The 13,042-nt window shown below is 32.5% G+C and overlaps 2 protein-coding genes across 2 annotated transcripts; one reads left to right on the top strand and one right to left on the bottom strand.

Annotated features, from left to right (window-relative positions):
- Nucleotides 1-2,221: 2,221 nt before the first annotated feature.
- LOC105317638 (mediator of RNA polymerase II transcription subunit 10) lies at nt 2,222-5,070 on the bottom strand. Its single transcript, XM_020062957.3, has 4 exons — nt 4,911-5,070; nt 4,640-4,723; nt 2,646-2,748; nt 2,222-2,499 (listed from the first exon to the last, which is right to left on the bottom strand). The coding sequence occupies exons 1-4, from the start codon at nt 5,039-5,041 to the stop codon at nt 2,404-2,406; spliced, it is 414 nt and encodes a 137-aa protein (XP_019918516.1). The 5' UTR covers nt 5,042-5,070; the 3' UTR covers nt 2,222-2,403.
- A 220-nt stretch (nt 5,071-5,290) lies between these two features.
- Nucleotides 5,291-11,213, top strand: LOC105317637 (mitochondrial import inner membrane translocase subunit Tim21). Its single transcript, XM_011414346.4, has 6 exons — nt 5,291-5,576; nt 6,568-6,630; nt 6,737-6,834; nt 6,995-7,068; nt 7,895-7,994; nt 10,710-11,213. Exons 1-6 carry the CDS (start codon nt 5,333-5,335, stop codon nt 10,797-10,799), a joined length of 669 nt encoding a protein of 222 aa, XP_011412648.1. The 5' UTR covers nt 5,291-5,332; the 3' UTR covers nt 10,800-11,213.
- The last annotated feature ends 1,829 nt before the right edge of the window (nt 11,214-13,042 follow it).

Below are 13,042 nucleotides of genomic sequence, written 5' to 3'. Positions count from 1 at the left end.
TGTATTCAGAATAAATATCATTGTATATTTACACCACTTAGAATGTCAAGTGCTATATTCCTGTAATTTTCCATGAAAGTACTTCTTGACATTTTTTTTTCAATGTACCATCATTAAAGTTTCAATTGTTCATTACATCAGTACACCGACTCTTAAAGTAAATTTATATAATACTAAAAAAATGGAAAATTCCATTGTTGTTTGCTTTTATCAAGGGATTGCTTTTTTCATTTTAGGGATGAACTTTCCCAACAAAAGGAATTTTGATACCCATAACAGAAAGTGTTATAGACCCAAACATGAAAGGCAATTATTATACTTAACTTATAAGTCATCCTCTTATTTTTGCAATAAAGTACATAAGCATTATAAATATGATAACCATATAGCATGGAGAATACATCCATGTTCAAGTAGACTTCTGAAACATAACTAAAGGCAAATACAACATCCACAGCTGTTAACTTACGGAGGCTGGTTGGTCAACAAATTAATAACCATCAGTTCCTCTTTAGATTTTTATGTGATTTGTTCAGCTATAAATTTCAATTCACTGGAGAAAATATTGTTATATTTTACCTTTTAATTTGATCATTTTGCTATTATCTTTATACAGAGCTCTTCTTCTTGAGGAGATTAATTAAGTCTAGAAATGGCCACACTCAACCAGCTCTCTTAAAATCATTTTTTCTTTGATTTTGTATAAAATACATAGTGTACACTAAAACTTTAAGGATGTTAAAGGGATATTTCCTAAAAAAAAAAAAAAAAAAAGAATACAGAAATCTAGTCAGCTCACTTTATGTATCAACGGTGTAAAAACAGGTCTTTAAATTTTCAGAAATGTTCTAAACTTTTCACAGTCCAAGGGCTGTAACTCAGCTGGTGCTTAGTCTTGAAGAATACATGTATATAATGAACAAAGTCCAGTGTCTTCCAGTTAGCAGAAACAACATGAAGACAACTAATAAAAATGAACCCTTTCCCATTGACATTATATCATCAGGATGTCATCCTTGATCTTTTTTCTATGTCTGTGGATTAAATGAAATTGCTACACGTATAAAGCCTAGATGGTGTTTCTTCTATTTTTATTTTACTTTGAAGACTTTGCTGTGTGAGCTGCTTGAACAATGATAAACTATATATTGAAGGGGTTAATCTAATTTTCTGATTTAATTAGATTGAATGTACCGGGTAATACATGTAAAGTAATTCAAAGTAAATATCTATTATCACTTGAAATCTAAAGCTCTAGATCATTAAAACTGACAATTTGTGTGACAAGTTAAAATTCTTTATAATTTGTTCATTTTGACATACTCAAGTCATCTAATAAACTCAGATGGCAAATTACTACATCAAAAATGCTGAGACATATAAATCCAAAGTGGCATACTGTTACCTGGCCCTCATAAAAAGAAAATTTTGGAAACTTTTGTCCTCTTATGATACCGGCATATTTCTATGGAGTCACTATTTTATGACCAACCAATGGACATGCCCTATTTTAAGTTTGCTTGCTGATCAGACATTTGTCTAAATAACACTTGCAATTTACAGTGTTTTCTAACTTAAAATAAGTGAAAAGCTGGCAATGTTACCGTAAACTAGGTTATCTTTTATCGGTATGTGAACTACACCATAGTCAATGTCAACCCTGAATTAATAAACAATAACTATGGTACAGTATCCAGAGATGGAGTCCCCTATATCCAATATTTTGCCAAAAATGAGTGCAAAAGCTGGTACACTGTATTTTTTTCATTAACAATCAGAAATCAAAATCCTAGCAACATGCACACCTCTGATATATGTACAATTATTTCGCAAAAGAACAACTTCCTATCTTGAAAACTGTAGAAGTTATCCGTACAATAGGGGCACCCTATATGCAATATTTTGCCAAAAAATGAATAAGTTCACAAGCTGGTATTTTTTTTCTCCATTAATGACCAGAAATCAAAATCCTAGCAACATGCACACCTTTGATATATGCACAATTAATTTACAAAAGAACAACTTCCTATCTTAAAAACTGTAGAAGGAGTTATCCGTACAATAAGGGTACCCTTTTGGCAGCCGACAGCCCGGCTGCCCGCCATTTTCATCATTTTAATAATCAGATTCTTTGTTTGAAAACCCGGTTAAAATTTATGAACTGACCCTCTTACTGAACACACAAATTCCATCTAATTCAATATATTACATGTACAAGCAATATCTTTTTTTGTTAACTATTTTATTGTAAAAATTCAGGCCCCCTTTGGTCAGCTGGATTTTAATGCATCTTTCTGACAACAAAATTGAGGGTTTTGGACACAGTAGTACATTACTTAATTACAAACATCAAAAACCAATTTGAGTGTTCCACAGAATGTTCCACAAATACACAGCCTATTACTAGGATGGCTTGTCATCTCCTCGCATGGCTCGGTAATTGTTGATTTCATGCGGAAAGACCTTGTCCAGCTCCACTAACAAGGCTGCCTTGAATTTCTGAAATTCAAATTTAATAAACCACTTTTAAGAGAGACCACCTTAGCGATTTGTCGAGAACATAAATAAAAAATTCAATTATTGATTATATAGATTAAAAATCAAATGTAAATTAAACTATGAATACACTTATTCTTTTAAGTCACCTTAAAATTGTCAATCTTTCCTTTCACTTGTTCATTTTTGGCAAGAGCTTTCTCCAAGCAATCTTTAGTGTACAGGTTTGGATTCTTTCCTTGATCTATGTAGCTAAAAAATGTAAACATTTATTTCAATTTGTTATTGTCTTATATAAATAGTAATGATAGTACATGTACTAAAAAGCTGAAATGGTTCAATATGTATTTATTTAGTAATAACGTAAATTAAAAAATAAATAAATCAATATTCACTTTTTCCTTTTGATTTTAACGTTAAACTAGAAATTTGAGTCAATTCATAATCCTCAAGAAATGATTCTTCTTTAGGATCTCACCTCCAATTTAATTTTATTTACGTTTACATCAACCAATTTTATCTCCTGGCTTTTCCCATAACCAATCATAAAACAAAACTCATGTACCGTACTTTCGCTTTCTGCAAAAGCCAAGGAGTTGTTGATTTTGATGTTTACGCAGGGAATCAACAAGTTTAAACCAGGGCTGCGTTTTACAAAAGAACTTACGATAAAGTCGTAAATACTTTCAGTCTCATGGAATGCTTTATGAGTTACAAAATTTGTATGAAACCATTACCGTAATTTTATCTTATTTTGATTTCTGTAATCATATTTTACAGCCATTAAATTAAAACATTTATTAGATTTTGATGAATAAGCATTTATTAATTTGGTCGTAAGTCATAAGTCCCGTTGTAAAACGCATCCCTGAGGTGATGCCTCAAAGAAGAATCATTTATTAAGGAATATGAATCGGCACATATGTCTATAGTTTAACCAGTCTAGACGGAACTCCCAAAATGGAGTTAACTCCCAAAATGGAATCTTTGGCTCCATCATGCATTGCTGTAAAATGGCGTTTCTAATGTAAACAACATATGAGTTATGCCCCTTAGTTCAAAATAAATCTCTAAAATTGGCCAAAAACACGACAAAAATTAATTTTAAACTTTCAAAAACATTTCTGAACGTTTATGTGTCATATTTATGTCACATGTTTATAACTGTTTACTTGTATTATGTAAGATTAATTTTTGAAATGAAAAATTCACCCATATCTTTGATCGCGCATAACTATAACTTTTTAGAAATAAATCAAATGCTTGGAAATGATTATTTATTTATCATTGTTTGTTAAAGTATAGTCTCATTTACATCATTTTCAGGCTTAATTATTCAATTATTTTAAATAATTATGTATTTAACATAGTTTCCTAACATCGGAAACGCCACGAGCGATTATAACTGTTTTGATGATAATTATCTGTTTAATTCAAAGAGTTATTGTATCTAGAGTGACAATTTGTTTCTTTTTCTAGGTTTTTAAACAATCAATCCTATTTTTTCAATACAAATAAGACGTTTTTAATCATCACTAGAGCAGCCAGTTTTTGTTAGTGATCGGGGCTCTTTTCGTTTAAGCACATATCAATTTTACAATACGAAAAAGGTACAATTTCATGCAATTTACCTTTTAGTTTAACGACAAATTTCTGTGAAAAACACAAAATATCCCTTTTTAAGCATCGTCCAAACAACCAACTTCGGAGATAAATAACTTTCTTAAGTGTAAATAAACCCCTATTTCGTGCAAATACGATCGATAGTAAATTATATCCTGGGTATTTTAAAACATGTTAGAAGTCTGCCAACACATGCAGCACTTTGCAAGATGATTTCTTGTGGACCCCATGTTTTAACCAAAAAAAAAATCGCCATTTTTTGTACATGTGCACATGCGTAGACTCCCAAAACGGAGTTCAAAATACTTGCAGAAATTCACTTCCGTTGACTCCGTTTTGGGAGTCTGTCTAGACTGTAAGTGTTAACAATTTACATGAGAAATTAGCCGATAAAACGAGGCAATATCCAAGATAATTCCCCCCGTTTGATTTTTTTCTTGGAGGTACCCACTTTTTTAACGATTTATTTTTACACAAGTCCTTGTGGGCAACGCATATTCTGTTTCCAATCATTACTTACTCAAACACTTCAAGAGGAACCTGAATATCCCCCATCTGTGTTTTCAATTTGTCTATCTCCTGCAAACCAGTTACCATAGTATGCCTGTAATAAATAAATGATTCTCAATAAGTTTGATAATAATCAATAATAATAAACAAATGATTCTTAATAAGTTTGATAATAATCAAACCTCCTGAGATCATTTTGTAACATTTTGCATATAACTGAATAATAGACAAGATAGGTGACGTTTTGATGTTAATTTACTGGTACCATGGCTAAAACTTACAACTTTTGGTTTAAAACATTTTGTCCTTGGGGTTGAAAATCGCTAACAATTATCCCTAGCTGTCTTGTATTTTCAATAAACAACTCCAATTGCTGCTCCAATGCCTCGAATTTATCTGCTTTGTCCGCCATCTTTAAAAAAAAAATACCTGCTAAAATGCGCGCGGTCGCATTTTGTATGATTTCCCTTTCTATGCTTTATAAAAAAAATGATCCAGTAAAAATCGAATCTATCTTCTAATATACACAAGAATTGATATTCAAATATTGCACAACTTAGTCATTAGAACAAACAAATGGTGATAAAAATAACCGAAGTTTTAGAATAATTGCTTTAATTTTTTTACTGATGCGAATGCGCATTGTTTTTTTTAGAAAAACTGCTTTCACTTTCATTTCAACAGTTCACCTCGATTCATCATCATGTTGTCGTTAAAACTACTACAAACTTTATCACAATGCAACAGTGCAAGAACAGTGCTCATATCAGGAAGGATTCTTTCTGTGGATGTTATTAACTGTAAAAGAAATATTTTAAAATGTTATTCAACCCAAAACCAAGAGCAATCAAGCAAAGAAACCAGAGAAAATTCGAAACCCAAGACCGGTGCAGAGTTGGATGTAAAGAGAAAGAGTCCATACGAAGGTTTATCAGCGGGTCAGAAAGGTAAAGGATTTTTATGGATATGGATGAATATATCTTAAAGAATGTCATGAAAATATTATCATGAATCGTCAAATGTTAAATTGTAAATGTCATATTGAACTATTGTGCAAAGTTTTGCTTGACATCACATGTATAGGTTTAGGATCTACAGATGACAGAAGGCATGTTAGCAGGTCAAATGCCCTTTTCCATTGATCCGTCAATATTGTAATAAGTGAGGAAACGATAATGACTGAATAGGGACTCAAACCAGGGATCTCTGTTATTCTAGTTAGATCTTAGTACGAAATATCTGACGTTTTCCTCACTTTTTTAACGATTTTGATATACATGCCAGGAAAACGTCAGAACCAGCGCCATTACGAAAACTGAAAATTTGCCGCCTCCAGTTTATTCTTGGCTTGATTTTAAATATTTATAACTTAAATCAAATGTTTCAGTCACAACTAATTACCGTAATAAACGATGATATTACTGCTCACTAATATTGTTTATGGGTCCTTACATCCCATAAACAGACTCTTTCAATCCGTTGAGATTTATTTGGATTTTGTGCATTTTTTTTTATCTCTCGAGAAAATAGGTCAACATCACTATTGTTTATCATTGTGATTATTAAAATGTGCAGTAAAATTATATTTTTAAGGTGTATAATTGAGTTTATAAATATTTATTTATTTAAAATCATGCCGCTTTTAGGTGGAGGCGGTGAATTTCCAGTTTTTGTAATAACCCAGTCCTGACACTTTTTATGGCATGTAAAAATCGCAATCGTTAGAAAGGCCAGGAAAACGTCAGATATTTTGGACTATACAATCCTTACTGCCGATCATCTAGGCCGAAATCTTATGTATACTGTAGTCCATACAACTTCAATCACTACACTCCTCTCTCCTTTATATATATATATATGTCGTATGTGTTCCCCCATCCCATTTTATTTAACGTCTTGGACATGCAACTATCAAGTTTTACTTTTATTTCATTATAGTTGTGGAGGCAGGAAAAGACCTGACATACATAGCTGTGATAGTGGTAGGCGGCGGATTAATCGGTAATATATATTACCATACAAATCAGTTTGGTATACGGTCAGTGAACTGTAATAACGATGTAGATTTTGATAAAAATTGAGAAGTCTTTTTGTTTACTTGTTTCAGGCTACATCCTGTACAACTTGTATCAAGAGCTGTGTGCCACAGATGGCGCCACCAGTGTGTACAGTGCTGCCGCAGAAATCTGTAAAAACGATGGCAGAGTAAGCATAGTCTCCAGTATTATAAAGGAGGAAGAAGACATGTTTCTAGAGAACCTGTTGTAATTGTTAATTTTGACAGCCTGAAGACGATAGATACATACATGCAGAGTATATATGAAAACTATCTTGTATTTGATACTGATCTTTTTTTTCCTTACAGGTGATTAATGCAATGGGTGAACCTATCAAGGTGTATGGAGAGACAGACAGAAGAGGCAGACGGAGACATGTCAGGTAAGCCCTGAAAAAATACGTAGAAATCAGGGACAATAACTCCTTCACAAAGAGATGGCAAGGATAGTAACTCCCTCACACAGATAATACAGGGGCAATAACTCTCTCACACAGAGAATGCAAGGACAGTAACTACATAACACAGAAAATGCAGGGGCAATAACATCCTAAACACAGAATACAGGGTCTCTCACACAGATAATGCAGGGACAATGACTCTCCTACACACAGAATGCAGTAGTGTAACTAACACTGGTCACATATAAAAAATGCAGGGACAGTAACTTTTTCACATAGACAATGCATGATCAAGCATGATCTACCTGGCATAGAGAATGCAGGGGCAATAACTCTGTAACAACAGGTGCTATCATTTCACATTTCATTGTAGAAGTGATTAGTGTTTAATGTTCAAATTAGAAAATCTGCAAAAACAGTTAAATGATATCTGCATCTCCAAAATTTTCAATACGAAAGTTCCTTTTGGTGATTTGATGTACAGTACTATGTTTTCTGATTTCAAGAATATTTCCTATCAGACTCCGCTGTCTCTAGCATCAACATTGAGATAAAACTGACATTATATTGCATTCTAAGACTTGAGCGAAATGGGTAAAAATATAAGTTTTTTGTTGCAGGATGAAATATGATGTATTTAAAACAGTTAATAGCTATACAATGGTTACATGAAATTCTTTTGTACTGTTACTGGGGCTTAGGTCTGCATTTGATATGCAGTTATTCCCATTTTCATTTTCTTCGAAGTATCAGCCATTTGCTCATTTTAATCTGAACTTTTTGACTGATTACTGTTGCTTTCTTCCAGCCATGAAGAGTTCATAGTTGATGGGGCTAAACACATGAGAATGAAGTTCTATCTCCAGAGTTCTCATAAAATGGCAACAGTATACGCTGAGGTTAAGCAGGTAAGTGACTACATTGTTTAGGTCTACCTGAAGGACTTGCCATTAATACCCAACCATGCCTGGGTGTCACCAGAGTTTTTATTATCCTAGCTTTAAAGCAACATTGTCATGTTTTGAGCTCAAAACAAAGGATGATGTGAAATACGACCCCCAGTTAATTTATGAAGAAATAAATATTGGAATATCTGCTTCATTTTGTTTGTACTTAATCTTTAATATATGTACCCTCAAAGAATCCCTTTTTTATCCAAGATGAAACAACCACTTGGAAGAGACCCATCATTATATATGGTAGTGGTGCACTGTTTACATTCTACTGGTATTCCAATAGACTTTTAGCTCTGCCCAACTCTTAAAAGCCTTTAAAATACCAGTATCATATAATATTTTGAACCCTGTGATATATTGAACCTGGGTTCAAAATATCGCTGTGATATATTGAACCCCCCAATAAAATATTAAACAAAATTATGGCTATGATATTTATTTAACCCCCTTTCTGATAGCACTGAAATTAGAGGGGTTCAAAATATCGCGGCCATAATATTTTGAACCCTCTCTCCAAAAGCAATAAAAATTAGAGGGGGGTTCAATATATCATGGCCATAATATATTGAATCCGGGGTTTAATATTTTAAAGGGGGGTTCAATATTTCGCAGCGATATATTGAACCCGGGTTCATAATTTCACATAGATTATTGAACCCGGGTTTTATCAAAAAATTATATGACACCAGTACATAAGCCCAATTAGGTACATGTTTCTCTTTCAGATCAGTGTATTTTATCCATACATGTATTTACCTATATGTGATAGGACAAAAAAGAACCTCATTGTCAGACGTCTTTTTACAACATTTGACATTTTTCTTAACGTCACATTGATATTTCTCAGCCAAGCTGAATATAAACATTACCACTTCCCTTTACACACCCTTATCCACACATTACTGTTTGGTAACCGGGATGGAGTTATCACTATACACACATATATCCAATTATCTCTTTCATTCTGTTTGTCTAAGAATGAGTGAAACAAAGTTGTATGCAGAATCTATTTCATGTAAATTGTACCAGTACATTTAACTCAAGATTGCTATCACAATTCTGTTTCTGTAATATTTAAGTGAAATTACCAGTAGATGGTCTGGATACTTGCATGTGAATTGTTCACTTAGAAGTATCCTGATGTCATGCTGCCAACTTGGTTCTGTTCACTATTCATACAAGAGAGAGAGAGAGAGATAGAGAGAGAGAGAGAGAGTATTATAATACATCACATGAGAGATTCTGTTTATCACAGTTTAAACACATATGTATATACATGTATAGCCAATTTTTAAAAATATCATTTGTGAGGAATTAATAATATTTAAATGGCATTTTAGTATCCAAGAATGTAATATTGCTCTTTTAATTAAACAAGATATTTGTGAGCCAATGCTCACTAGTGATACCCCCGCACTGATGTGAATATGCAAAATAAGCAAAGTCGACATTTAACAGAGAGCTGGCATCCTATTAGAACAGAAATATATCCCACAATATGGCATGCCTAAACAAATAGTGTGTTAAAATTTCAAGCATCTGCGTTAAATAGCTGCTGAGAAATCTTTGAGGAAAATTTGTTTGAAAATTATGGCTAAAATAAATAAAGTACTCATTTAACAGGAAGTTGACGTCCGATTGGTACAAAAATACATCCCACGATATGGCATGCCTTAACAAACACTGTGTAAAAATTTCAAGCATCTGTGATAAATAGCTGCTGAGAAATCTTTGACGAAAATTTGTTTGAAAATTTTGGCTAAAAATAAACAGTCATTATTTAATAGAAAGTTGACGTCCGATTGATACAAAAATATATCCCACAATATGGCATGCCAAAACAAATAGTGTGTTAAAATTTCAAGCATCTGCGATAAATAATTGCTGAGAAATCTTTGACTGAAATTTGTTTGAAAATTTTGGCTAAAAATAAACAAAGTACTCATTTAACAGGAAGTTGACGTCCGATTGGTACAAAAATACATCCCACGATATAGCATGCCTATACAAATAGTGTGTTAAAATTTCAAGCATCTGCGATAAACAGTTGCTGAGATAAATGCGACAGAAATTTTTGTTACAGACGGACAGACAGACACACAAGGGTAAAACAGTATACCCCCTCTCCTTCGGAGAAATTTAAATTTTGAAAATATGATGATTCAACTGCATTCCATAAGGCCACATTCTATACCTTGATAATTTTAGTTAGTTTATTTAATCAGTTAAATGTTGGATTTGCATACATGTTGGAGCATATGTACATTGAATTTTCTCAGTACCAAAAAAAAAATCACCACACAATTGATGAAATTATCTATTTCTGAGAGGATCCTATTGCAAATGATCTATTTAAATCGAGACAGCTAGTGGCTAGTTTTATTATTCAAGAACACATCACAGAAAATACATCTGGCCTAATTTACAGGTATTCCTATTTGTATTTATAGCAGTACTTGAATGATTAAAAAATCAATAAGGAAAACTGAATCAAGTTTGTGGTAGGAATAGTAATTAACTGGATTGTCATTGTGCTAATCATAGAAAAGTATTTTTAGAACTTAAGATTTCCTGATCTTATGTACACTAAGCAGAGTCAAAAATATCTTAATCCAGCATTTCAACTTTCACTTTTATGGATTTTAAACTGAGTTTTTTTTTTTGCAGGAACCAGACAAAGAGAGCGAGTATGTCTACCTGATTGTAGAAATGAAAGGATTCCCAAGCAAAACCATCGTCATATATGACAGGCGATGATAGCTACTGAAGCCTGCAATAAGCCACGATTTCAGACTTTAAATCATAGTGCCTCTTATAGGACCATTTGGATAAGAATAAAGAAATGATGTTTGTCTTCCTTAACTATCGAACACTCTCTAGGTTTTCTAACATTTGGTAATTACTACTTAGCTTCCGTTACAGAGCTGACACATTATTTATCCTGGAAATGAACATAAGAATATCCAAAAACAACAGAATAAACAAAACTATAGAGAATACCATGGAACATATGTAAACTTTCATGCTGTGAATAGTGTCTCGGTCTTTATTTGTATATAATGACTGTAGATTCTGATGACTTTCAAATGAATGTAAAATGTTAAATACCGTAATAGAAAAAACCATGTAAATAGTTTTGCATTATTTAGATGGAATAAATTTTGAATACATGTTAAGATTTTTTTCTTGATAACATTTCAAATTGGGGATATGTTCAAAGAAATTTAAGATTTTTTTCTACCCTCCCCTTCCTAGCTGCAGGTCTGTAGCTCAAAGTCTGAAAAAAGATATGGGTGGACGACCCGGGAGGTACAGTGCCACTCATTGAAAAAATTGTGTATTTATATTGCACACAAAAACTAGTTTTTGACTGAATATATCATCCAAATTGTTTTAGATTGCGAGCTACAGCTATCTCCTTATATGTATAATAGAACTTGTTGTTCAAGTTTCCATTTATATAATTATTATTTTGTGTCACAAGCAAGTCTCTAGGTTTAGATTGTGGCATTTTTTTCCATATTGAGTGGTAATTAGTTATCTTCTATAATTATAGATAATCATGATGAAATCTGTCAGTACTTGACTGATTTTTTCAGAGGATTGATAAACATATATTTTCACATGTAGTTCTTTACCATTTCTTATATATGTTGCAGAGATAAAAATAATAAAACAAATATATATGGTTTTTAAGCGCATTTGTGGTGGGATTTATTTTTGAGAGTATATTTAGAATCGTAATTCTAAGAAAAAGGTCAGAAGATAAAAATATATAAAATAGTAATATTTTTTTTAACACATGCTTTAAAAAAAAATATATAGATAATAATGCAGATGTATAACTAGCTTTATCATAGGATAACAAGACCAGATTACTACCGGTAATTTCCTTTCCCAAGTATTTTGTCATTGCATATTGTGTGGTTAAATTTGTACAGTACATGTATCTGAGCCTGTAGATGCCTCATATCTGCTGAGTCTTTCCCATTTCCCAAAGATTATCAGTTAAGACTTTTTTCTAAAATATTCAAACCCTACCTACCTCTAAATCTTGCCCAGATATAACTAATTCCTACACAAAGTAAGGTGCTGATCTGCACACTGTTCTTAGCTGACCTGAACCAAAAGCTGTAGTATGCTTTACTCTGTATGTGTCAGCATCATTCATATCATTTCTCATCTGCTCAAGGACCCTCTGGAAAACTTGAAATTGGCACTAGGCATTAATGGGTGAAGGGTTTATTTTTAAAAAAAAAAAAAGGACCAGACACATTCCACCCATCACAAAGGGTGATTATTTAAGAAATAATGAAAAACAAGTGAGGTGTTAAAAAATCATCTCCCAAACAAGATGGGAAGTTATATAAAATCTTTTTCATACTGTAAGCTTTCTTACTTACTCAGTATACAGTTTGTTTAAACCATGAGCTATTGAAGCTCCTAAAATATAGCAAAAAAATTCCAGAGATTTGTAGGGTAAAAATGAAGTTTTAAACAAAATGATGTTAAATAGGATAAAATGGACATGGGTTTATTTACCTCTACGGAGAAAATTCAGGTTTCAGATCGTAGAGCTTTAGCTTCTCCCATTCAAACACAAAAATTTAGTGTACAAAAATTGCGCTAGTTTTGAACTTTTAAACTAACTTAATTTCTCGAACATTTTGTACAAATATTCAATACCAAAAATTCATGGGTCGACATTATACTACTTGTATCATCATTTCACTTGCCTCTCATATTCTTTTAAACACGATCACCAGACCCGTAAAGATAAGTAGTGTTGTTTGTTTACATGCAAAAAATAGCGACTCTCAATCTGCCCGTCAATTTGACATACTTCATTTTCTGAGGTCGGTTGCTATGTTTAAGAGAAAGACTGAGGCAAGTACTGTGACGAAATTGGTTGTAAATTGTCTTGAAAAATTACTGGTTCTAATTATTTCCACATATTTTTTGTTAAATAAGATTACTCAATCCAAAACTAGCGCACGTTT

Source organism: Magallana gigas, chromosome 3, assembly GCF_963853765.1.
Source record: "Magallana gigas chromosome 3, xbMagGiga1.1, whole genome shotgun sequence".
Lineage (NCBI taxonomy): Eukaryota > Metazoa > Mollusca > Bivalvia > Ostreida > Ostreidae > Magallana > Magallana gigas.
Note: the sequence above shows the minus strand (reverse complement) of the source record. Positions and strands in the feature narration are given on the sequence as shown.